The sequence below is a fragment of the Oreochromis niloticus genome, linkage group LG3 (assembly GCF_001858045.2).
Source record: "Oreochromis niloticus isolate F11D_XX linkage group LG3, O_niloticus_UMD_NMBU, whole genome shotgun sequence".
In the NCBI taxonomy this organism is placed as follows: domain Eukaryota; kingdom Metazoa; phylum Chordata; class Actinopteri; order Cichliformes; family Cichlidae; genus Oreochromis; species Oreochromis niloticus.
Window position 1 is genome coordinate 22,818,689 of NC_031967.2, and position 26,649 is coordinate 22,845,337.

At 38.6% G+C, this 26,649-nt stretch overlaps 2 protein-coding genes across 2 annotated transcripts in view; both read right to left on the reverse strand.

Moving 5' to 3' along the window:
- LOC106098407 (poly [ADP-ribose] polymerase 14) overlaps positions 1-26,649 on the reverse strand; it is a 208,140-nt gene that overhangs the window by 112,964 nt on the left and 68,527 nt on the right. The gene's annotated exons all lie outside the window — the stretch shown is intronic.
- The window catches only part of LOC109197684 (alpha-2-macroglobulin), a 33,249-nt gene that overhangs the window by 3,011 nt on the left and 3,589 nt on the right, over positions 1-26,649 (reverse strand). Inside the window, exons 6-27 of the mRNA XM_019353388.2 lie at positions 24,741-24,906; positions 24,570-24,654; positions 24,374-24,488; positions 21,499-21,616; positions 21,296-21,405; positions 21,019-21,186; positions 20,667-20,894; positions 20,472-20,535; positions 20,178-20,323; positions 19,709-19,858; positions 18,635-18,775; positions 15,648-15,735; positions 15,397-15,508; positions 14,876-15,101; positions 13,601-13,727; positions 13,312-13,433; positions 13,171-13,222; positions 1,630-1,713; positions 1,086-1,262; positions 919-994; positions 551-707; positions 383-457 (exon numbers count right to left, since the gene is read on the reverse strand). Coding sequence (XP_019208933.1) covers positions 383-457; positions 551-707; positions 919-994; positions 1,086-1,262; positions 1,630-1,713; positions 13,171-13,222; positions 13,312-13,433; positions 13,601-13,727; positions 14,876-15,101; positions 15,397-15,508; positions 15,648-15,735; positions 18,635-18,775; positions 19,709-19,858; positions 20,178-20,323; positions 20,472-20,535; positions 20,667-20,894; positions 21,019-21,186; positions 21,296-21,405; positions 21,499-21,616; positions 24,374-24,488; positions 24,570-24,654; positions 24,741-24,906 — 2,787 coding nt within the window. The remainder of the gene's footprint in view (positions 1-382; positions 458-550; positions 708-918; positions 995-1,085; positions 1,263-1,629; positions 1,714-13,170; positions 13,223-13,311; positions 13,434-13,600; positions 13,728-14,875; positions 15,102-15,396; positions 15,509-15,647; positions 15,736-18,634; positions 18,776-19,708; positions 19,859-20,177; positions 20,324-20,471; positions 20,536-20,666; positions 20,895-21,018; positions 21,187-21,295; positions 21,406-21,498; positions 21,617-24,373; positions 24,489-24,569; positions 24,655-24,740; positions 24,907-26,649) is intronic.

Here is a 26,649-nt window from a genome sequence, read left to right on the forward strand (position 1 = left end):
CTTTCTGCTAAGTGGACAAAAGCAGCTTCTGACACCATCATTTTCTAAGAAAAAAATCTTTTGGGGGGATTTAAGAAATTGTGGGATTTTCTAAGGACATATGTCACCCAACGTGATCATTTCCCTACGATGTACTTATTTTTAAAACTTTATTTTCATGACTGGAAATAGAAATAATGCTTTAACAAATTTCTTTTTCATCTACAGACAGAAAGTATCGACTTAACTGACTTAGAAATCAGTCATAAAAATATCTTTGAAAAATGAGGGGAAAATGGCCATCAGAAGAAGAAAATGAAATAAAACAAATACAAGTCAGTGTTGTAATTTCTTTACATTGTACAATATGAAGTACAAATGGGATCACATCAAGTTTACTCACATGTTGGGATATATTCATTTCCAAGAAAGCAGCAGTGATGTATGCACTGAGAGTCACTTCATCAGACACACCTCCCTGGTGAGTGAAACCAAGTTATTTCTGTGTGCTGCCAAAAAAAATTCTCTCCACACAGAATTAGTATCAGTCCCAGCTAAAGTATGGACTTACCTTCATTCTGTTGTGGAAGAGTTTGCCTGACTTTTTAAAACAGCCATTTGCTTGTTGTTTATTTCCCAGCCATGTCTTAGACTCTTCAATAATTCTTGGATCAATGTAGACAAAAGACTGAGCTTTGGCAAAACTTCTCATCACAAAAGCAGTCAGCCTGACATAAAAAAGCAACCAAAAGAAAGCTTCCTCATGTTTCAAAATTATATCAAAATGTGTCACAGTTATACCATTATAAGGTGAGTTGATTTTCCACATTTTCAGAAATAAAATGATAACAGGATGGGATATTTAAGGAGTAAATTTCACCAACAGGTTCAGTTTTGTTTGTAAGGCAAATGGAATATTAAGGTAATTATTATTTTCACCAAGTGTTTCCTGGTCCTCTTCCAAATATGGTGTATGCGCCTTTATAACTTTTGTAGTTCAGCTGTCTTTGGTAACCTGTAACAACAGGAAAGTGACTTGACTCTTAAATAGATATTCTATTCATAAACCTTTGATTTTAGCCCCACTATGAAACAAACACACTCACCACTGGTCAGGAAGTTGGTGGCTTTTTCCATGATGGCTGGGGTGAGCTGCTGTGTGCCTTTCAGGTACTGGAGGATGTAGATGTTGGGGGCTAGAAGAGCCATGTTCTGCTCTCCACATCCATACGGCATCTGGAGCAGTCCATCCAAGTTCTTCAGAGCCCGGCCGAGGATGTCACCTGATCAGAGGCACTCAGTCACTGAGACAGAACATACAACTTTCGCACACTTGAACTGCAAATAGATTAAAACTAGTAAATAAGTTAAATATTTAGAAAAATACAGCAGGTTATATAAAAACTGTACATACTAAATTATAATATTTTGCACTTTGTTACAGGAATTTATTTTCTAAACTATTTTCTACACTACAAATATGTTGGAGTCTCATTTAATAGCGTGTTTCAAAACCAGACAACAAAATGCCAGTACAGTTGTATTTGTCTTTTATATTCATTTACTATTGTACTGATTAAAAAAATGAAACTTGCTATATTTCTTTTTGGATAAATTGAAACTCATTTAATTAAAAATCAACAGGTTTACCCAGGACTGATACAAAAGTGCGGGCAGATCCTTCAACCACATTCTCAGGCAGCTGTATCTCGGTTTCCTCTGTCAGTGTGTCTCCTGTGTACAGACAAACAATCAGCATACAGAGAGAAGCTTAATCAGAACGTCAGTACCACAATGGTTTTGAATCAGTAGGTGGTCATCATGAATTTTCACAGGTCATACAAGAAATCCGACACCTACAATTAGCCAAGTTTCAGGCACAATAAAAATAATAATTAGACCAACAACCACATGAGTACTATGAGTGTGACCTTATAATTCCACACAGATGTCTCCTGACTGACTCTTACCAAGCATGTCAAGTTTGTAACATAGTGGGCATAGTGTATATATGAGATATAACTATAAATATCCTATATGTAGCTGAGATACACGTTAACAATTAAATGTCCTGTGGGGAATTATCAAAATTTGGCGTGTCGCCTCAGACATCCTTAACCAAACCTCAAAAGCTTCATAATTTGGTGTCCCCAAGGTCTTAGATTGAACTAAAAGGCCGTGCTGATCCTATTAACTCTCTAGAAGTTTGTAAAAGTACAAAAGCAGAAAATGGTGCAAAGGTTTCATCTTAAATTCAATTTATTTATATTTGAATATAAATAAATAAGAATACTTGAATTTTTAGGTTAAGAGTATCACTCCAGAAGTCTTTTGAGAAGGGTCTGGCTGCAGCCACTGGGGAGCGCCATATTGGGACCTTCACACTAACCGGAAACACTTGACCTCCACAGTAGGCAGAAATACGTTCCTGCGTGCATCATCGATTGTGGAAACCTTGCAAGTGGATTGTGAAGGTCGGGACGGAGTCTTTCATGTATAAATTTGCCATTAATAATTATATAATTCTAGGAATCATCTAGTTTGCTTACACTGATTATGTTGCCACTTTGTTAGCATTACAACAACGGTCAGACCCCCGAGGTATCTAAACTTTAGTAAGGAATGTGTGCACTTTTGACACCTCTGGTTAGCATTTAGTGGTCAGTTTCAAACGTATTTGTTTTTTGCTTGTTATTGAACTACTTTTCACTATCTGTAACATCGATGCACATTGTTCCATTTAGTGCATATTGCATTTTATTCATGTCTTTCATTCCACCTGCAAAAACATTGTAAAGTTCGTCAAAAAGAGGTTTGTATATTTATAAATACTATTATTCTGTACTACATTCTGTTCTGCTTTTTTGTAGCCCAGATTTTAGTTAGCCTTATATTGTCTGTTATGTCAATATATACGTATGTCACAAATAAGTGTCTTGTAAATTATGTTTGTGTAAAGAATTTTCTCCCAAATCTCTTACATGGTAACTGTAACATGTTATTTCTGCTAAAACCTGAACTTAAATGTGTATATGGTGTTGATCTGTTTTTTTTCCTCTCTGTTTTAGATGCAAATATCAATTTGGAATTGTGCCTCCAAGCCAGAATTACAGGCATGCACCACGTGTTGGCTGTTTCACTGCCCTCTGTGCCCCACCTTCAACCCTACTGTCAGTGCAAAGATTGAGGAGCATATAAATGGACACATTAAAAATGCTTTGCCTTTCAAAGGTAAGTTGGTATTAAATATACCTCATAGTTAAAGTTATAAATATGCACTTCTTTTCAGCACTTCTGCAGTCTATTTGTTTATTTAAAAGTTGCTTTTCACATTGTACAGTTCAGTTCTGTTAGGATGCCTGGGTCATTGACCCAGAGGTTTTGAGTTCATTATATTATTTATCATTTCTAGTCTTTGGTTTCTTTGTTAGAGTTCTGTCTTTTGGTTTATGTCTCTGTGTTATCCTTAGTTGCTGTCTCCCCTGTCGGCTATATCCCCATGTCCAGCCAGTGTCTATGTCTGCCCTATGTCTCTGTTTCCTCTGTTGCAGTGCGTGCGTGGGAGTCTGTCTTTAGTTCAGTCTGTGTCATGTTTCCTGTTTTACTTTGGAGGTGCGTGTCTTATGTTAATGTGTTTGGTTTTGCTTCCCCTGTTTCGTTAGGCCTGATTTGCCCGAGCTGTGTTTCCCTCCTGTTGCCCATTCCCTGATTGCTCCCTCTATGTATTTAAGCCCTGTGTTTCAGTTTGTCATTGTTGTGAGCTACCGTTTATTTTGCTGTGTGTTTTGTCTGCTTGCCTGTGTTTATGTTTAAAGTCTCAGTTCTGGTATCTTTTTAGTTCAGCATTAAAGCTGTTTTTTTGAGTTTACTTTGTGCCTCCGAGTGTCTGCATTTTTGGGTCCACGATTCCTGTCTGCACACAGCCTACACCTAACAGAAGCTCGCGACCAGAAAATGGACCCTGCAGACTCTTTTTCCTCGCAGTACAACGCTGAGATGGAGCGGATGGTGAGCCTGCTTGATCGCATCGCCCAATCCCCAGATTTGAGGACCATGGCAGTTGGGCTGAGTGCAGTGGATGCTGTCATTCGGCATAACCCTCAGCTTTCTCGGTTTGCTAAGGACACCAAGTTGGAGAACACCATAGCTGCGTGGAGAGAGCAAGTCAGGGCTAGTGAGCTTGCTCTCTCTCTCACTAACTCTTCCTCTTCGCTGCCCCAGTGCCACATACACTCCCCACCTGCCTCAACACTGCCACGGACTTCCTCTCCCTCGCCACACCAGCCGGGACCTCGTTCGCCTGCCTTTTTCCTGGCAGCTATGTGGTCTGAGGATGAGGAGGTGGTCTCCATGTCTCCACCAGTTCCTGTTCCCTCATCCCGGAGGAAACGGCGCCCTCGCCACCGCCACTCCTCTCCTCCGTTGCCTGTTCTGCAACCTGGTCCCGCTGGAGGGTCCGAGGGGCCCGTCCAGCCTTCTGTTCTCGCTGGGGTTCTGGAGAACCGCACCAGCCTTTGTTCGTCTCCGCTGGAGGGTCCGAGGGCCCGTCCAGCCACAGCCATCTGCCTCCGCTGGAGGGTCCGAGGGGCCCGTCCGGCCGTCTGTTCCCGCTGGAGGGTCCGAGGAACCGTTCCAGCCGTCTGTTCCCGCTGGAGGGTCCGAGGAACCGTCCAGCCGTCTGTTCCCGCTGGAGGGTCCGAGGAGCCCGTCCAGCCTCCTGCCTCGTCAGCTGGAGGGCCCGAGGAGCCCGTCCAGCCTCCTGCCTCATCAGCTGGGGGTCTTGGAGGACCCAGCCAACACATCCTCATCTCTACTGACGGTTCCGGGGAGACCGTTCAGCCACCACCTACATCGCCGCCTGCAGCGCCCACATCGTCGCTTGCAGCATCCCCACCTGCGACAGCTTTGTCCACGCCGCCTGCAGCTGCAGCGGCTTCAGCCACACCGTCGCCTGCAGCGCCGCCTTCGCCCGGTCCGGCCTCCGAGTCTTCGCCTGGTCTGACCTCGGCTACAGCTTCGCTTGTCAGTCATCCTGCGCCTCTACAGCGCCGGCCTCCTTCCAGGCCTCTGATTGCTCGTCCTGTTCGTCCTGTCCGGCCTGTTCGTCCTGTCCGGCCTGTACGTCCTCGCCGTCGTGGCTGGCCTCCTGACCTGCTCCGTCGCTGCCGGTGCCTCCCGCCCGGCCGGCCCCCTGAACTTTTTTTTTTTTTTTTTTTTGGCACTGTCGTGTGCCTGGTTTTGTTTGGTTGTTTTCTGGGCTCCAGTGTTTTCTGTTTTTGGTCTCTGGGTTGTGTTTGGTTTGTTTCGAGCCCTCCGTCCTGGACCCCCACCGCCCACCCTGGTTGGGTTGTTTTTTGTTTTGGTGTTTGGGTTTGGGCTGTCTGGGAGCCAGCCCTTTGGGGGGGGGTACTGTTAGGATGCCTGGGTCGTTGACCCAGAGGTTTTGAGTTAATTATATTATTTATCATTTCTAGTCTTTGGTTTCTTTGTTAGAGTTCTGTCTTTTGGTTTATGTCTCTGTGTTATCCTTAGTTGCTGTCTCCCCTGTCGGCTATATCCCCGTGTCCAGCCAGTGTCTATGTCTGCCCTACGTCTCTGTTTCCTCTGTTGCAGTGCGTGCGTGGGAGTCTGTCTTTAGTTCAGTCTGTGTCATGTTTCCTGTTTTACTTTGGAGGTGCGTGTCTTATGTTAATGTGTTTGGTTTTGCTTCCCCTGTTTCGTTAGGCCTGATTTGCCCCAGCTGTGTTTCCCTCCTGTTGCCCATTCCCTGATTGCTCCCTCTATGTATTTAAGCCCTGTGTTTCAGTTTGTCATTGTCGCGAGCTACCGTTTATTTTGCTGTGTGTTTTGTCTGCTTGCCTGTGTTTATGTTTAAAGTCTCAGTTCTGGTATCTTTTTAGTTCAGCATTAAAGCTGTTTTTTTTTAGTTTACTTTGTGCCTCCAAGTGTCTGCACTTTTGGGTCCACGATTCCTGTCTGCACACAGCCTACACCTAACAAGTTCATTCATCAGCAAGAGAAAAAAGTGTGTTTTCATTAAATGTTTTTTTTCCTGTTCACCACATTTCTGGACAGCTCTTGTGATCCACACCATTTTGCTTTCATTATTGAGGATGGCTTGGATGTTTTTGTTAATATGTGCAATCTGATTGTTAGACTGATTGCATTCTATACAACTACATTTAAATTACATGTTGTTTTTTTTCTTTCTTTTTTTCCCCTCTTACAGACAAAATGATATGCCGGTGCACTTTCACTGCCCTGTCTGTAACATGACAGTCATACAGCGTGGGGATATGGCAAGTCAATTGTTGTCATGTCAGCATTCAGGACTGCTCCCCACTGAACTCTCCGTGGAGCCCCATCTCCCTCTCGATGTCTTGTCTCCAGCATCTAAACCATGTTCTGAATCTTCGGTAGAACATTCATGTGCTCTACCCTCTGTGCTAAATGAAACTGTGGCTTGTCGATGAAAATGAAACGCCCTCACTGTGGTCTTAGTCTTCTTAAAAAAAATTTCAAGGCTCACATGATGAGGAGGTATTCAAACAGGTCAATAGATGTTTGCCTGGCCTGTCATCTGCTGTGTTTTTGTTTAGAGGGACTTCTTCCTCTTTGTTTTTCAGTTTGCAGAGGACATGGAGCTCTTTTTAAAAGCATGTGCTGACAAGCAGGGACTATGGGTCAATGCGATGTTTGACATCTAATGGACAGATGAAGGCACTGGCTGTTTGTTTGTGTTTTTTATGTGCTGTTTGTTTTTCAGTGTACAGAATTCCAGTTAAACTTATTATAAAATGTTGTTCACTTGTTTCCATACTTATAGTAAAAAATGTAACAGCATTGTTTATACTTGTAACTGCAGAGTAAAAAGCTTATTGTTGATATTAACATTAATGTATTACCCTGTAATCAATAATATTTTTATACATTTTACGCATTAACCCTCTGATCTCTATCCTGGCCATTTGTGGCCACTTCACTTCTTCTTCTTCTCGTTTGACTACTACAGTGCAGTGGACCAAAAGAATGACGCAGGTTTGATCTTAAGGATCTAATACTTGTGTGTGTGTGTGTGTTTGTGCATGACATTGCAACACAAACATGTATTTGCAAGATAGACTGGAATAAATTATGATGCATCAAATATTACACAGGCTGCAGTGAATTTTTGTTGTTACAGGTTATTGAGCTTTGAGTTTCCCAGTCAAACTTAAATTTGACACACATGCTAACACTTTTACTCTTATTTCATAACAAGATACCATAGCCAAAATATTAACTCTCAAAAAAAAAAATTCAAAGCTGTAGCTGCAGCACACACAGCAACAAACACTGTTAGTAAATTTGTCCTGGAATTTCTGCAGGTGCAAAAAGTGCTACTGCTGTAAATAAGCCTAACAGCTTCCAGATCACTTATATTTCTGGAAAGATGGCAAGAAGGGCATCACTGCTCATTTCTACAATCTCCCAGATCTTGGAATACAATGCCTTTGTCCCATGAAAACCACTTCACAGTTGTAGGAGTCCACTAAAACCTACAAATGAAGAGTGATCCTGGAAGAAATAGGGCGCACACTAGTGACCTCAACAATTGCAAGACAGCCTTGTCCCCGATGCTTATAAGAAAAAAATACGAAGATTTATGAAACCATTAGGACTTTATTACTGTTTTATCTGAAAAGCTACTGGTAATATATAACCTAACTGAGATTTAAAGTCTAAAAAACAGAATGTAGATAAAATTTTGGTTTTGATGAAAAGGCCTGGTGTTAATTTAAAGTGTCGGTTTAAAGTTGGTAAAACTAGATACATGTTTTAATAAATATACATTTTACAGCATTTTGTGAACATACATAACATTTTTTGCTGTCCTTGAACAAAAATAATAGTGCACAATAATCAATGTTGATGTTAATCAATTACATGCCCCAGACTCTACTATTAATAATACAGCGGTCCCTCATATTTTTTACAATTATTGTAGCTGTTTTAAAACCATAAAACCCCTCACTACATGCTTTATACACTTTACTCAGACAGGCACGAACATTTTCACACTTTTTTTTTTGTTTAAACACTCTTTAAGTTCAAACCTTCATAAAAACATAAGTCCATTATAAAATGAAACTGTGCAAAACGTTTCGTCAGCATTGTTGTGTTTGTCGGGGAGAAAAAGTACAAACATGCAGTGCAGCACTTCAGGGTTACACTGCTAGCGATCGAAGATTTTTATAAATTCGACAAACTAAACTCATTCTGTACTGTACAGCAGTGGTCCCCAACCTTTTTTGCACCACGGACCAGTTTAATGTCAGACAATATTTTCACAGACCGGCCTTTAAGGTGTCGCGGATAAATACAAACCCAGATTGTTAAAAAAAACCCACTTAGAATCAAATTTATTTATCAGCAGCATCAATAGCATGGCTGGCAGCCTTAACCCAATTTCCCTCGGGATGAATAAAGTACGATCAATCAATCAATCAGTAACAAAAATACAATTTAGTTTTCGCTGTCAAAGTCGATGTAACTGAAGTTACGTGTTTCCAGTTAGTGTGGAGGTCGCAATATGGCACTCCCCAGTGGCTGCAGCCAGATGCTCTTGAGTCTTTTTTAAAATTTCACAAATGCAAATAAAAGAGACCTACGCCTGCTTCATTTAATATCTTTATGTGGCAGTATAGAAGCAATTGGCCACACCCACTAGTAGGACCAATAAAACATCTTCATCATGTCTGAGGTGTGTACTAAGTTTTGTAACTTTTTAAGCTTCAATAGCCTCTCAACAACAACTTCCTGTTCCGTGGTGAATGGCCATGCATGTTGTTAAATGAAAACTCAATTTTCACATGGAAACAGCTTCAGTGTCTTAACCTGTCAGGCTCAAATTAAGTTTTTGTTGCTAATGCACAAAAGAATACCTGCAGTGGTACTTCTGAGTAAAAACAACTCATAAAATATGTATGTGGGGTAATCAGGTTGTTTGCTTTTAACTGTTGCAAATCTGCAACACCTGCCTTGAGAGGGTTAGGTTTATTCAGACCACTTTTCAGGGAAGATGTGGTCAACCTGTCCAGGGAGGACAGAACAAATCAAGCACAATACATACAGTGTCCCCACAGGGGTGTGTCCTGACCAATGTTCCCCCTAATTTTTCATGTGTCTGAGCAAACACACAAACTCCCTGAGCGATCCCTTGGACCACGGTGAGCGACTTCAGACGTGTGCACTGTGGTCACGCCAGCATCTAATCCATCCAAGTTACGTGGTTTATTAAAATAATCAAATAACAGCATTTACATTTATGTTAGAGTACTTTTAGACTACTTTAGCCCACTTACAATGAAAATGTAAAAAAATCTAGCCATTGGCCTGTGTAGTATGTTAAGACTATTGGAAGTAAAAATAACTTGAACTCCAATTTTGAAAACACAACTTTTTTTTCCCTTTTTTTTTTAATAAAGCTGACTTGTATTATGAATATGAGTCTGTGGTCTGGGAGAGAGTCCTGTAACTCTGTCTGCAAAATACAGTATATAATGACCAATGTTGGGCAATTAATTATATAGTTACTTCTTCAAAAAAGTAACTGAGTTATGCAAACAACAAAGTTTTTTGCAGCTGTTTACCTAAAAATGCTGCCAAGGCATTTTTTTAAACAAACATTTCAAACTATTTACAGAACAATCAGCTGTTCTGCATCAAATCTGATGCCACACAAATTATTTGTGCCACTCCAAAAAATAATTTCTGTCCAAGATGAGATAAAGGAGAACAACAGCTGATACCTGCAGGTGTGACAACAGGAGATGTATCACTCCTGTAACACCTGTAACATTCAGCAGTCGCCTCATTGTTTTGACACACACAACAAAACTATTGACTACACTTGTAGCAGCAGTCTGGCGAGGAAGGAGTGGCTAGCACATCCAGCGAGCGTGTGGTGTGGAGGTTAGCTGAATAACCCGTAGCCAGTTGGTTAAATCCAATAACAGACCTTTATTTGCTGTCAGCAACATTACACCTTATGAGCCAGATCTCCACGGCTTTACTCGTCCGTGCATACATGCGTGGAGATGGGTAACGCCGGCTCCAGGCCGTCACAACGGTAAGGTTTTCTTTTACTATGGAACACGAGCAGCATGGAATGGCTGCCGCTAACAACACACACCCACTAGGAGACTCCCACAGCTATTACAAATTAGGGCATTGAGTTGTTGTGTGGGACACCAGAAATCCATGTCTGTTGCTGTAACAGTAGTTCATGTTTAGAATAAAAAATCCCAACTCACTGAGTTGATCGGGGCAATAGTGCCTAAAATGTTGCATAATTTTGCTGAGAGATCTTTTACTTTGTGGTAATCTTAGATGAGTAGTTTTATGGACAAAACCCACCAGGTCATTCAGTGTTCCCTTAGTGCTAATGTATAAGAGATGCTGGTGCACTATAACTGAAGTAATGTTGTTAAATCCTTAAAGTCATATTCTTTTATTGTCATGACTGTATTTGAAGTTATTTTTATTTTTGTATGATACCTGATTTATATGGAATATGGCTGAAGTAAACTAAAGTCTAAAATACTCAGTCAGTCATTTGTTTAATAGTAATTGAACATTATATAATTCACATATTAAACTATGAATTGTAATTTTAAATGGTCAACTATGAAGTCAACTATGCTTTGACTTCAGAAGGAATCAGCCCATGCACACCCCCAATCTACATCAAGAACACTACTGCAGAGATTGTGAGGCATATAAGATTCCTTGGGGTGCATGTGGCAAAACAAACTGTCTTGGACCCTACATGCCAGCTCCATTGACAGAAAAGTTCACCAGCTCCTGCACTTCCTGCAGAGGTTAAACAGGGCTCATCTCAATTGATCTGTCCTCACCAGAGATGGGCATAACGTGTTACAAGTAACGCGTTACTGTAATATGATTACTTTTTTCAAGTAACGAGTAAAGTAAGGGATTACTATTGCAAAAAAGGTAATTAGATTACTGTTACTTTCCCATAAGCATGCTGCATTACTGCGTTACAAAAACCGTTATTTTTTTTTTTTGCAAGTGTGTCTCCTGACAGTGACGTAAGCAAGTGCGACATTTGTGGCAACAGCTGTGTGCAGATTAGCAATGGATAATATAACGAGTGCGGGAGAGCATATGACCGTGCAGCGTTTAAAGCGTGGAAGTACTGACCTTACTTTGAGTTTGATTCCATAATAAGTGACAGAAACATTAGCTCCATTGTTCACTGCGTGGGAAGAAAACTTCTTTTTACAGCGAAAAAACCCCTAAACTTCAGCGCAAGCACAGAGTACGCTGCCATGATAATGTGAAATTCAAAGAGAAACTCCCGGATTCTTTCACTGACATGATGGCTGCGACACCTGTACCAGGGGAAACTTCCGCCTGGCCCACTCCTGCTAAACAGGTGAAAATAGAGCAACAGGACCGCTGAGTCTTTGATTTTATTTATTTTCTGCTGTATTTTACTTGCATTTATTTGAAAGAGTGAGTGTAAACACAAAAACATATTTTATTTTATGTGCTGGAATGTGCAGAAAATAGGTTTAAATGTTAAACAAATTTCTTCCTGTCAGAGAATGTTGCATATAATTAAATTTTTGCTTGATGCATAAAGTTAAAAGATTAAAACTAATAAAACAAGTTTTAAAAAGAGACTTTTCCATTTGATTACATTTTATATAATGGATTATGCAGAAAAAGAAGAATTGGGCTGGAAGATCTATCGCTTTATTACCTATTCAGGTTGTGTATCATGTTTTTAAAAAGTAACTAAGTAACTAATTACTTTCAAAAATAAGTAATTCGTAAAGTAACAGGATTACTTTTGGGGGGAAGTAATCAGTAATTAGTTACTAATTTAAACGTGTGCACCCAAGTCTTGTTTGTAAAATAATTAAAGATATATGTGCTCTGATATCATTCCAGTCTACAAAATCAGCAGTTCAAATGAATAAATTAAAGCCCAAACCTACCATGCCATTCATGTCCATGGTGAATGTGCATAAACTTTCAACTAAAATTGTACTTCCTCACATCACATTTTCTTTTTGTTCCTGCGATGCATTCATTCAACATAGGCTAGATAAAGTTGCAGTTGCGTTACTAGCTATCGGTGCAGAAGAGGTGCAAGCATGAATGGAATAATGTTTTTTTAATGGCAGGTAACTTTAAATGCATTTTTGTGCATTTTTTCAAATGAGAAATATGAGACCGAAGAGGAAGATGAGAAATTATTTTCCAAGGTAAGATATTTAGAGTTTTGTTTTGTTTCTAATGTACTTATATATATATATATATATATATATATATATATATATATATATATATATATATGAATAGTTCTATTAGTTCATTTTTGTATATTCAGATTAGTGGAAATTAAGTTTGTTGTTGTTAATGTGCTTTTATTTAGGAGGAAGAGGTCAAGTGGAAGAGGAAGCTGAGAGAGAGAGGGAGAGAAAAGGTGGGGATGGGGGCACGAGGGACTTCAACTTGGCCAGGGGCATTCGCAGAGGAGAAGCACCCGTTTGCTTTGTTTTGAGGACCGTTGGTTTCCACGACCACGCGCAGCGATCCAGGCCTGCAGTGATGGGACTTCGGGTTGGTGTGTGAGTGTGTGTGAGTGAGGCCCATTAAGGTAAAGTAGTGAAGGATATTATAAAGAACTTTAGGACTGTAGTTTACTGAATTTTGATACTGCAAGTGATTGTTTGATTTACTAATTGCATTTGGTTTTTACACATCACTCAGTAAACACTTTTGGTTCAACTTAAAGATCTTGTTGCATTGTAATGTTTCCCATTTCCAGATAAGAGTATAGTACATAGTTATTTGTGTGTTATGTATGGGAAAAGGTGGGACATTGAAGTTACGAGTAAAGTGTTAAACTACAAAGAATTATCTGAAAACCATGGGAACAGGAACTGATAACAAATTGGTAAGATAAAGGAAATTGAACTCAGGGCATACCTGGCTATTTCAGAGGGTTGAAGCCAGGGTCGTTACATAAGGACTGCTCAGCAAGTGTATAAACAATGTGCTGCTGTGACATGTCATCCAAAGCAAACTGAAATATACCATTTCAGTTTGTTTATAGGTTTATTTGACCATTTTTCTAAATATTTGGCTGTTTTGTTTGGCAGAAACTACACTGACCTTTTGGACAAAGCAGCCAGTTGGATGTCTTTGTCATCTCAGTCCCCTCAGCCTGAAAAGAAAGAAGTTATGAGAAAAACTTTCATGAGAAAAAAAATTTCAAACGCAGAATCTTTGTCATCTTGTGTTAATGGCACCAACCTTTACTATGAGGGATTTTGTGACCACATCAATGCGGCCTCTCTCTGGTACGCTCACAACCTCATTATCACATGAAACATGGGATGGCACTGCCTCAGCAGACACGGTCACATTCACAGCCCCTAAAAAAGGACAACAAACATTATTTTTCTCAACCCCATAAAGTCTTGCACATTAAAATATTGTTAATTAGATCATCTCTTTTCAGTATCTTTGTAGATACTGAAAAGAGAAGAGGCGTTGACTGAAAGGACATTTACACCGGCGTGGATAAAAACATGATCCTTACCTAAAACTGTTGGAATCATGGTCCAGCTCACAGTCTTGCGCTCGCTAGCACACAAACAGGATGTGTACTGGTCTCCAGAAAGAGGGGTGAGGGTATAATCTGAGGAAGGCGTAGCAAAGACCGTGACCTGCACAAAGAACAAAACAGTGGGTTGAGTTTCTAAGTAAAAGAGAAATTCAGTGTTTTCTTGTTACTCTGTAAGAACAGAAGTTATATTCAGAGAAAACAACATCAGACCAAGTGTGACAAACCAAAAAGCTACTTTCAGCTACTCCCTTATTCACAAAGGGTCACATAGATGTTTTGATTTTGTATATCTTTACACTGGATACCTTTCCTGACACTTGTTAGGGAAATGTGTAGGCTACTGTCATGGTGCTGGGTCTTCAAGCCATTTTTGGGTGGGTTTGTTCTGGACTTGTTATTTCTTTGAAAGTATTGGGATTGAAATGTTTCTTTTAGTTAGAATTGAGTTCCGGATTTGACTTGTGCATCTGAGTTATTTTTAGTTCTCAGTTCTTGTTGGTTCTTTGTTGCTCTTCTGTCGCCTGTCTCGTCTATTTTCCACGTCTTGTGTAGTTGATATGTCTTAGAAACATTTGTAAATAAATCATTTTATTGTAATAACTATGGTGGCCACTTGGTATTAGTGATGGGTCAATCACAAACGAAACAGCTTTTAGAGCCGGCTCTTTAAAGTGAACGGGAGCCGGTTCCTTATTGGGAGGCATGGTTTTTTTTTCTTTCGCTCTCTCTCACTTTTTTTTCATTTCATGCGGCACGTGATGAAGAGGGGGGAGAGGTGGTAGTTACACTTGCAGCAGAAATAGCAAACGAATAGAGCAGGAGGGAGAGAGAGAAAGAGAGGCAGGGGCAACAACAAGAGACAACATTGACACATTCGAAAGGTATTGTAAAGAAAATGAGAGGCACCAAGGAAAAAAGCAAAATCTGAAAACATTTCAATTCTATTGACTATATAAACTATATATATAATACACGGATGTAAATAAAAAATGTGTTTTTTACATTAGTAATTCATTTTGTGCATAATTTTATATTGTTGTTGATAATAAATTAATTAAAGCAACAAAACAACCTGAAGAGCCACTTGGGAGCCAAAAGAGCGGGCTCTTTTTAGTGAGCTTAAAGATGCGGATTTCTCATCACTACTTGGTATAGCACTTTGGTTCATGACAAAATCATCTGTAAAGTCTATCAGCATGCTGACATTTTTTGACATATTTATTTAGTTGATATAGAAACACTGATCACCATGATGCAACTTGTCAGGTAGTTGAAGACAGTTGCCTTCAGTTCAAAGTGCTCCCCCCGGATGATGGAGTAGGGCATGGTGAGCTCGAGGAAAAAGGGCTGGAAGACCCTAAATTCTTTTCGAGGAGCCAAACCAAAACCCTGAGAGGACAAACAGAAAGCCTCCGTCTCCCAGGTGGTGATGGTGTCAGGGACAGTGAGGGACACATCCTTTGTTCCAGACTCTCTGAATCAGCAGATTTACAAATATGGACATTTTCAGATGGTCAAACATAGCTACATTACCTAGATTAGCCAACAAAAACAGTGCATTCTTAGAAATTTTAAATTCTGAGCAGAATTCTAAACATGAAAACAGGTTAACATCCGCATGGATCCATAAATGTCCCTATATATATATACACAAACTAATTTTCCCTTACTAATTTAAATGTCAGTAAATGTCATGATCAACAAATAGCTTTGAAAAAACAAACACACCCTACTTAAAAAAAAAAAAAACCCAACAAAAAACAGCATACCCAACTTCCACCAGGTCCCATATCCAAGTCTCTGGAAAGAAAGTACGGACGGTTTTCATCAGTGGTGCTTCTGGTGAATAAAATATTCCAGGATTTCCAGGACTCCCAAATACTGTAGAATGGTTAAAAAAACAAACAAACAAACTATAAATACTCAATCTGAATAAAGAAGAAGCGGTGACATTCTTCTTTGATTTTGCCAATGTTTTTATTATTTGCAATTTAAAAAGAAAAGAAAACAAAGATTTTACAAGGTTCCTGGTGATAATTCCTTCCCAGGAAACTCACACAACGAGGAATTTGGAGCAGCAGGTTTGTTGCCACCTTTAATCCTACATTCTAGACACACAAACATCACAGAGAGTTAATTGCGGCTAAAGCTATAAAAAGCATATTTATTATCAGCTGATATGCTCTGACGTTAGCTAGATGGCTCCTCTAATACCATTCTGCAGATGGAAAGATGTTGTGACAATACCAAGTTCACCAATGCTGAAGAGAAGGACTATTTGTCTGTTTGTCATTTACTACACAGTGCAGTAGAATTGTATTTATTTATTTGGTTTTGCAGCTATTAAGAGCAGTGTTGGGAAGGTTGCTTTTAAAATGTATTTCACCACAGATTACAGAATACATGCCCCAAAATTTTGTAACGTATTCCGTTAAGTTACTCAATGAGAGTAACATACTCTCAATACTTTGGATTACTTAATATATTGTCGTGTTTTTTTTACAACTACATGAATGTACTATTGCTGTGTCATTTATTACTATTACTGAAGGCTACTTGCCATACCAATACCAACTAGATTTTTAAATCTTAATATAAAATGAGTAACAGTAGGGTGGACATTAGGTAAGGCTGCACGTTTTGCAGTGATCTTGTATAGAAAACTCTTTCTGTATCAGTAATATGTTTTCTTTTTGTCTGTTAATAATCATGATGAACTGCACTTGATTATTTGCAGCTAGCAGGTTGTTAATGCTATCCATCAAGTCTAAAAACAGCATGTTATTATGCGGAGATCCTGAAGGCTGCTCCAAAAATGATCAGATTATATTTTAAATATTTGTTCAATTCTAATTTCATCAAATTATCTTTTTTTTTTCTTAAAGAAATTTACTACATCATGAATAATCATGTATAATTTTTTTATGTTCTGTGCAATTTCCGTTGCAAATATTAATCACAGTTAAATTAAGAGGGGATGGCAGTAAAAGCTCCAGGGCTGTGATGTCATGAAGTACACTGCCGTTCCAATTGTGGAAGGATCACGCAGCGTTCTTGGGAAGTCCGGACTCCCATGTGAACTTACGAAGTCCGGACAAGCGAAAATGAGAGTATTTAGAAACGGCCTAACAGTCTGCAATCTATGAATGAACCTCAGTTAATGCCAGCTCGGTGGTGAGTAGCCTTCATTAATAGGAATAAAAATCACACAACAATAATAGATTGAAGATACTGAAGTTTCGCTCATCCCATTTGTCTTATGAAATGATGTCAGAAATTCCAAGTAATAAATGCATTCCTGCCCGTGCACTGCTGGCTCTGTTGTGCTGGCTCTGGCTCCACTGTGTAACTGACACCACCAACATTAACAGGACGCTTACATTAGAGATTCTTATTGCGTGTCTTGTTTGGATTTCCGGCAATCAGAATCAGAGAAACTTTATTAATCCCAGATGGAAATTGAGTTAAAACAAACAAACAAAAAAAAAAGAGCCACAAGTCATACTTGAATCAGCCGCTTTCAGCTATGCGACATATGGCTACATGCTCATCCATCCAACTGTGTTTAATCACCAAAATTGGAGAAGGCATAGAGAGGGGATAGCCTAACATATGAAACTGGAAATGAACGCCGTGTATTCTATTTATTTCAACAAAGTAACTGTATTCTGATTACATCCTATTTAAACTGTAACAAAATACCTGTGTGTGGCAAAAAAGCAGCACTGCCCGATCGAAAAATGTTTTTGACTTACTTAGATAAGTGTTATGCTGACATGGAAATGGAGCTTAAAGGGACCTTCGAGAGTTTGGAATATATTTCCACGACTGCTGACATTTGGACCAGCCGTAACAAAATTATTTTCGGAATGACGGCACACTGGACTGATCCTTCTACTTTTGTACGAGGACATGCAGCACTAACATGTAAAAGAGTTTGAGGGAGACACACATATGATGTAATTAAGCAAGTACATTCGGCTTGACTGAACTCTAAAGTGACAGCCACCGTGACAGACAACGGGTCCAATTTTATCAAAGCTTTTAGAATGTTCCAAAAATCAGACTCTAATGAGAAATCCGAAGAAGATAAAGCGGTGACATTTACTGATGTTGAGCAGACCCTCTCCACAGAATCTGAAGGACAGTTTTCTCTCCCTCCACACTTAAGGTGTGCATCACACACTGAACTTAATTTTTCATGATGTTGAGAAATGGTTTCAAGCAAATGAGTCAAAATTCATCTACAGAAGTGCAACTTCAAAGTGTTCTGCAATGTGAGCAAAAGCAAACCGTTTTTCTATTGCTTCAGAGTTAGTAGATAATTTTTTCAAGAAAAAACTCATAGTGCCTGTTTCAACACGATGGAATTCATTTCATGACGCCCTGTCCAGGATCACTGACATTCCCCTTGCTGAATTAAATACTGTCTGCACTCAGTTTGGAATCAAATGCTTCACTGATCGGGAGAATCTGTTCCTAAAGGAGTTTTGTATCGTGTTGAAGCCACTCACTGTTGCGCTAGACATATATAAAGATGATTCACAAAAGCTAAAAGGCTAAACTATTTCATGTTGACTTGCATGTTTTGTTTTGTTTTTAAATTATTTATTATTTAAAGAATTTTAATTTCTATTGTTTGTCCACTCAAAGTTTATAGGGATTTTAATAAGTATTTACTTAAATTACTTATTGAGTAATTAAGTTACTTTTCAGACACAGTAATTAGATAAGTATTTTAAATACAATATTGATTAAGTAATTAGTAATTAATTACTTTTTTAAGTGACTTACCCAACACTGAACGGAATACAGTTGCTCATAATTTGTATTTTAAATAGATAATGCCGGTGCATGTATTCTGTTACTCCCGAACACTGATTAAGAGTCACATAATGTGGAACATTTGAAAGAGTCAAGGTTTAAGGCCAGTACCAAGAAGCTGGATCTATATTTTGTATAAGTCAAACACACAACACATGCTCATGAAAAATATTTATATATTACCTGGAAAGTTATGTAGGCTTCTTTATATTGATTAGGTTCAATATATCTTCTTTTTCTCACATTCCAGCATTTAGTTGAATGTGGTTCTTGAAGCGCATATGGGATAGAAGATGCTTTCCAGACAGGCAGCAAATTAAATATCTGAACAGAAAAATGGTTCAAAGGTATACAATTACAAATAAATGTTGTTTTCGGAAATTTAAACAACTGAGAAAATCAGATTAAGGGTCTGAACTTATTTAAAATGTATCACATCACCACTCAAAGTTCTATACCACCACTGTGTTAAATGAACAGTATTGTTTATTACCAAAATCATGTTCTTATGTTTCTGTAATGGGTAATCCACCAGTATGTGCAAGCTCTTTAATCAAAGTTTTTTTTATGCTAATATATTATTAGTATTGTCATCTCTGAAAAACATGTCAAATTACAGTTATGTACTTGAATTTCAGTGTGTCAACTGAATTTTGGGTATATAAAATGTGTATTCAATTTGTTATTATTCAAACGTTGTACTTTATATGTGTTATACACGCATACAAATCTTTTTCATAACAAAATCAGTTTTGAACTGTATGTATAGTTGTATTATACAAAAAAAGAAAACAAACAGAAAAAAAAGGAAGAGAACAAAACCTCTGAGTGGCCAACAAAACCAATCTAGAAGCAACGTTTGCAATTAGGCCATGTAACTTGAAACACCTCCACACAGTTATTTATTAAAAATAAGGTTTCAAAAACTTTCTGTTCTTCTGAAATTTTAACTTATACCATGAATGCTTAAAGTTATATACAAACAGTGGTTCAACAAACCAGATAACTGAAAAGATGCTATGGTTACACAGCAAGGAAGAGAGATACTGCCATGACACAGCTTAAACTGTTATGAACCTCATACTCGTTCTCATCGGTTTTAATTGGCTCTTCGGATGCAGGAGAATCCCTGTCTGTGCAATTATGGAACTTCCCCACAAACTGAGTGCCATGTTGCCTTCATATAATGTCTGCTACTTATGACACTAGAAGAGACTGAGAGTAAAGGATGCATGCTGTGGCTGAGACCACAGTTACCTTATCTACATCCAGAATATTCCCAGGCTCCTCTATGAGGACACTCTTGTCAATGGCACTCACACCACACAGAGAGTGTGGAAGGGCCGTCACCTGCATGTTGTTTTTTTCTCCTGGGACAGCTGAAGAAGGCGTGAACTCCAATGACACCTGACACACACAAATCATACATCACACCATCTAAACTTTAATGGTTTTAAAAGAACAAAACTTCAAGCCTGTATAACACAGAAACCATTCATTAGCTTTCATGTGGTTTTTCGAGTTCAGGTGTAGTGATCACTGCCCACTCCATGCTGGCAAAAGCTGTGACCTCCGTGTTTGGAGTGACAAGTCTGTGCCACTTGGATTGAAGTTTGTTTTTTGTATGTCATGGTTTCATATGAAAGGCATGCTTTAAACCTACACTTTAAACTTACACTGATAAATATAACTAACACAGCTGCACACAGTTTACAACAACACATACCTTGTTACTGAAGCACTTCTCAGTGGAGAAGTCAGCACTGTGGGCGATCACAATCTTACGGGGAAGTACAGCATAAGCTACAATCTGGACGACTGGTGCCATGTCAGGAGAAATTCTCAATTTAAAGGACACCTCACCCTCATTCACTGAAACAAACAAGAAAACCAAAAAAAGCCAATATATACACCTTCTTTAATTAATCACCAAACTTTTTTTTTAAAGGGTAGCCTTTTGTAAAACATAATATTACAAAAGAATCTGATGAACTCATGATTTCAACCATGCTTTACATACCTGACTGATGTTTAACTGTAATCTGTTTAAATCCTTGCATGACAATAGCTCCTCTGGACAATACCTGAAGAATATAGAAGATAATGTATATATAAGAAAGAAGAAAAAAAAAATATATATATATAGATGTGTGTGTGTGTGTGTGTGTGTGTGTGTGTGTGTGTATGGGTGAACTTGTGACAAGAAATAACTCACCAGATACATCACATCCATGGAGATTACTGCTTCCCTCACTATAGTGTACCGTATAGATATATCCTCTTCTGCATCACAGGAAAGGATTTTATCCTTCATCTTCACTTCCAGCGAGCTGAATGTTTTTGCATCTTGAACGTGAGGTTGGGACTTATACAGTATGTGAAATCCATTATAATAAAAAACAGTTCTATATCTTGGATCATTTAGGGTTGGTGTCAGGGTTGCCTGAATTTGTAAAAAAGAAGCATAAAATAAGTTGATGAAGAAGAAAAAAATGGAAGGTTTTAGAAGCAAGCTAATGTAAAATAAACTTAACAGTTACAGTTACAGTTTCAGTGTAATTACTTACATGGAGTTTAATATCCTCATCGAAGTTATCTGTGCTGAATGAAAACTCAGCGACACCGTTGCTGTCAGTTGTTAGAATTTTTAGCAAGTGTGCCGACCCATATTCTTCCACAAACAGATACACAGGTGCTTTGGAAATGGGTGTGTCATTGTAGTAAACTGCTTTAACCTGTTTAAACCACAATGTTTCATTACTACAACCCAAATTATTTACACTACATTACAAATTCTGTAGCACTATGACACAACTAAACTGAAGAAAAACATTTTGAACTTACTTTTCCTTCGACATTTGATCCTGGTTCATAAATCCTCGGCATATCAACAAAATACACTTTTCCAAGCATGTAGGAAATTCTTATTCTCTTTTCTTGTTCCTGTGAAATGCCTGAATACAAAACTTAAATGTTAGACAATAAGGTATAATTTAAAAAAATGTAACTAATAAAATAAAATTAAAAATAACAACTGCAAGACTTTCCTGTTCCCTCCTCTTCCATTTTCGCACTGACAATCAGCTCATCTTGAAGGAATTTTTTGTTAGTTTTTTTGAAGGTTGACATCTTGAAGGTAACAACTGTACAGCCTGTCTTGTCTGCCTAGAATGGCCAACACAACAAAACATAAATCATACAATGAAAACTTACATCAAACTTTAAGCTGGCTGCAACACTTTGGATTTTGTTACAATCACTTAAGTCAGTCAAAACTCTACCAATGTTACTCGTGAAACAAAGGCTCAAACTCATTATTTAATCGTTTAGCTCATTAAGAGCTGACACACTGGCTCAAGCATCAGCCAAAGAATATATTCATAATAGCAGACGAAACAAAATGGAGTAAGAGGAATACCTATAATTGTCATGGTCTGTGACCCAGTGTTTGCGTTTTCTGGTTTAATTTATATTCTTTGATTTAGTGGTTTTGTTTCTTCTCCTCCTCTGTGTCCATGTTCCATGTATAGTCTGTCATGTCTCCATGTTTATTCACCTGTTTCCCAGTCATGTCTCTTGCCCTCTGTTCCCTTTTACCTGTCAGTCCGTGGTTTAGTGTCTCTCCTTGTCCTGTGTACAGTGTATTCAGTTATGATTCCTCCTTGTCATGTCTGATTAATTTCAGCTATATTTCCCTCCTGTTTTACATCCCCTTGTTATCCTCTGTGTATTTAGTCCTCCATCTGTTGTTTTGAGTGTTTTATCTACAGCGGTATAAAGCTGCCTCTTTCAGTTAACCCTTTTGTTCAAGTCCTGCATTTGGGTCCTACTCCTACCTGCCACACAGCCATCCTTGACAAAAATTCAGCATTTATAAATAATGAACACAAACCAGTGGATACGACTGAATCTATAACCTGGTGTTTTATAATACAGAATTTTCAAAAATGCCTAAAAAGAGGGTCTTAAAAATCATACAACTGTTGTGCTTATAACAAATTTGACTTGAAATTCTCAAAATTTTGACTTTTTTAACTCAAAATGTAACTCAAAAGATCTTTCAGGAAAGGCAGAGGGCATCCAATGCTATTCTGGGTGGTGGTGTTGTCTCATGAGAGCTTTACTCTTAGCTACTGTACAGCTGACAAACCATAAACAGATGTAGCATCTCAACTGTGCTAAGCTTAAACATCTCAACTTGCTTCATACTAGGCCACTAAAGTCTTACAGCTGAATCCATAGACTGATTCTGTCTTTTTATGGCTAGCTAGAGCTGCATGACTTAACTTCACAGAGGCAGTGAAAGACAAACACACATACACAGATACACATCCACCCCACCCTCTGAAGTTTGGAAGAAGTGACCCGGGGTTGCGATCAGCCCAGACTCACCAGCTAAACCCCAGGTACATGAAACAGTGGTGTAGAAAGACCTACTTGCTCCCCTCCCTGCATGTCAGCATTAAAGGTGGCAAAGCCCAAAATATGTGGCCCATCTGCACACAGAGCCCACACACTCAACTAGTGATGAAGACTAAAATGTACAAGTCAAACTGGGCATAGTCTGAGATAAACTACTCTCAAAGGGACTAGGGGTGGGGTTAAAAAATCGATATGCCATTTCAAATCGATTTTAATTTGAATAATGCAAGATTAAATCCTGAATCAAATTTTAAATCTAAATGTATTTTGCCAGAAACGCCAGATTCTCGACTTAAAGCTCACAAAACTATTTAAGCAAAAGCCCAACAGCTAAAACAGCAGATGAGAGCAGGTAAACTGATTCCGCAAAAAGATGTTAACACAAAGCAAACAACCTTTATTTGTCACATACACAATTATACAGGTTACAACATGTAGTGAAATGCTTGTGTCCGAGCTGTAGACAGGCTGCAGACATAGCCATACCATTCCAGGGCTTGGTTTTTAGCATGGGGGGGTCTAGCCAGGACCCTTACTGAATACCTGGTGGGAATCGAACTTTTGACTCCCGCTCCGAAGGTGTGTAATCTTACCACTGCACTAATCAGCTGCAAAACGTGACCTGACAGCACGTACGAGGACATGCCAGGTGCTGAATGCTGAGAGTTCACAAATTCTGAAACTGCAAGTTTTGTCACTCTCCGTTCTGTATAGCACCTTTGGCCGCTGTTTCTTTCTTCTTTTTTCTTTTTCAAAAGTGACCTCTGATAAGAAAGCCTCATTTCTGCTGTTTAATACTGAAGAAATTGAACTTTTACAAATTGTGCAAGATTTGAAAAACACTTAGCTCTCTCTCTAATAAAATCTCTGTAACTTTCCTCTGCTTCACTTCAGCAGCATCAGGTAATGTTCCTCTATTGTTTCATTGGTTTGTCAGAGTTTTTTATCTACTGCAAAATATTTTTAAAGGGGGTTATCTGCTATAAAAAGCCAGGGAAGGAAAATCTCCTTCATGTTTGTCTGTGTCTTATCCTCAGTTACTTTGACACAAAGGCATCTGCTGTGATGATTACATCTCTGATGAAATCTCACAAGTCTCAGCTTTGTTTGTATACCTAGATAGTTTACACAGAGTTTGTAATTGGAGAGAAATTAATTTGGTCAAATAATTTGGAATTAAATGTTTTTAATTTACAAGGTTTAGAGGGTTCTTTCAACAGTGCATGTCCAAGATATATTATCATTATTATAATATTTCTGACTGAGGTAAAATTGAATTGAATTGAATTGAATCAGGACCTTGTGAATCAGAATTGAATCAGTTTTAGAAAGCAGTGACGATACCTAGCCCTAATAGGAACAGTACTTCACACAGAAGAGAGTTTTTCTTAATGATGGTGCTGCATGATCGCTGATATACAGAAACCTTCTGCATGGGCATGTGGTCTGCTTTTATCTGCACATTGTTTCAGGAGAAATATGAGACTGGAACTACTGTACCCGTTTGGTCTCTGTGTGGCAGGGCGCCTGTTTCGAAGCGAGGACAACAGAGTAATGAAGAGGTCGGCACATCGTAATTGTAACACTTCCTGGAACAGGCTGTCCAAATGTGTACCTATTAAAATTAATTCCAAAACAAAACTCAAGTTTTGTGAGACTCTAAATTGCCATTTCTCAACAAATGACTGCTACTTACTTTGCACATAATTTAATATCAACGTCTTCCTGGCCAATACTCACTTCTTCAGATACATTTACTGTTACGTCAAATTTGGGTAAAACTGGGGACAAAATATCAAAGTTAGCACCTGCATTGTATTAAGAATCTTAGAAACAGAATGTAAAAAGATTTAAAGACCTGACTTACCATACTTTTCCACCTTGAATCTGTGACCAAATTTATCTTCACCCACAGACACTATTATTTGGTACGTTCCTTCATGGGCCTCAGAGTTCAAGGAATATGAAAGCTGCAATATTTTATTATTGGATGTTTCATTTAACCACTGTCCAATCCTGTTTCTATTGGGATCCTGTTAAATACATTCAAAGAGGAGTGGGTGTTTATGACACATAAAATGAACACATGAATACAGGTGAAAATATGTTCTAGCCACGCTCCTGGTTCCGTTTCCCTAAAGATAGCATACAGATACAGCCACTTAAAATGGCCTCCTCATCCCTGACAGTACCATGATGGAATCCTGACCAATTGCTGGCTGATAGATGGCCGTGATGATATCCCCCGCCTGCCATGTGGATGATGCAACCATGAGTAGTAACACCCCTAAGCAGTATTAAGGAAAACCAGTGGCAATGTCATGTGTACCTAGAATTGTGCCAGAAGCTTCAAAATTATCATGACATTCAGGTCCACGATGAGTGTGTGAAAACTTTGAATAATGGATGTAGCTTTCTGGTCAGAAAATTGAAGCCTTAAACCTGCATTCTGTTTAAAGACTGCTAGGGGATGTTATGACTATCCAGAGTATCCTCATTTGCTAATGATTTTTGTAACAGACAAATTGTTAGCCAGTGAACATACGGCTTCATAGTCACATTAACATCAAGAAAACGCAGGGAAATATGCAGATTTTTCTTCATTTCAAGGCTTCGTAATGGGATTTCACAAATGTATGTGCAACATCACAGTAGCTACAGACATCTTTTATACCGGTTTTTGAAAATCTGACTCAATATTGAGCTATTCTTATGTTTCACTAAAAATATGATGTTGTAGAAATTCCCATACATGCTGATCTTTGGGTATTTTCCATTTCTTTCATTTAGCTTCCATCTTTCTCATGTCGCTCGCTGAACTTGAAATCATTATAGCCAATGAATGCTCTCAATGGGCTAATTAAAATGTCTGAAGCTATACTTTTGGTGTTTTGGTTTCATGTTCTTTCTATCCGACTGTATCATGTTATGGTGTAGGTAGTTCTCTCTGACAAAAGAGAACCAAAAAGTAAATAAATCAAACTGACAGCAGATATGTCTCCAAATATTTTCCACTTATTGATACAAGTGATATTACTTTTTAGGAGTAAAGGAAATTAGCAAAGAGCATAAAGATCTAATTACATCAGTGTAAGGAATACAGCATGTTTGTCTGCAGATGAGAACTTTAAAGATTGCAGGGTGAACTTCAGAGGGCAGGTTGTCTCTTTTTAAACTTGGAAATTGTTGCAGTTGCTAAGAAGACATAGAAAAAAAAATCTTAACATGAAAGCTGTGTCCACATTGGAAACTATTCGCAGTAACATGGGGACCAAAGGCCAAAGAAACTAAATGATTTGACAACACCAAGAAACTACTGGTGACAAATACTTGGCGATATGTTGGCACATCCCAAGATCACTTTCTCTACTTTGAGATGAGCAATTGAAGACCACAAGAGCAAAGAACACCACTGATTGCCTAACCCTCTAATTTGGTAAAGGTGACCAGAGTGACCACCTATCAGCTACAAAGTGATATGCATGAAGCAATTCTTTTCAGCCACTTTCTGTGGTTTCTGGTTGTCACCTCACTTTTGGTTACTTCCTGGACACCCCTTTAGATTTTTGTAATAATATTTTTCTTCTTGTTGGTTTTGTAATTATAGAAACTCGTTTTATCAGAGTTATGTGTTTGATGTAAAAGTGTAAGAAATAATCTGACACAAAATATACTGTATATATACATATATATATGTATAGCTAAACAAAATTGCACCACGGTAAAACACTGATATCAGAATGAGCATATAAATTTCAGAGTTGTTGCGCTTTGTT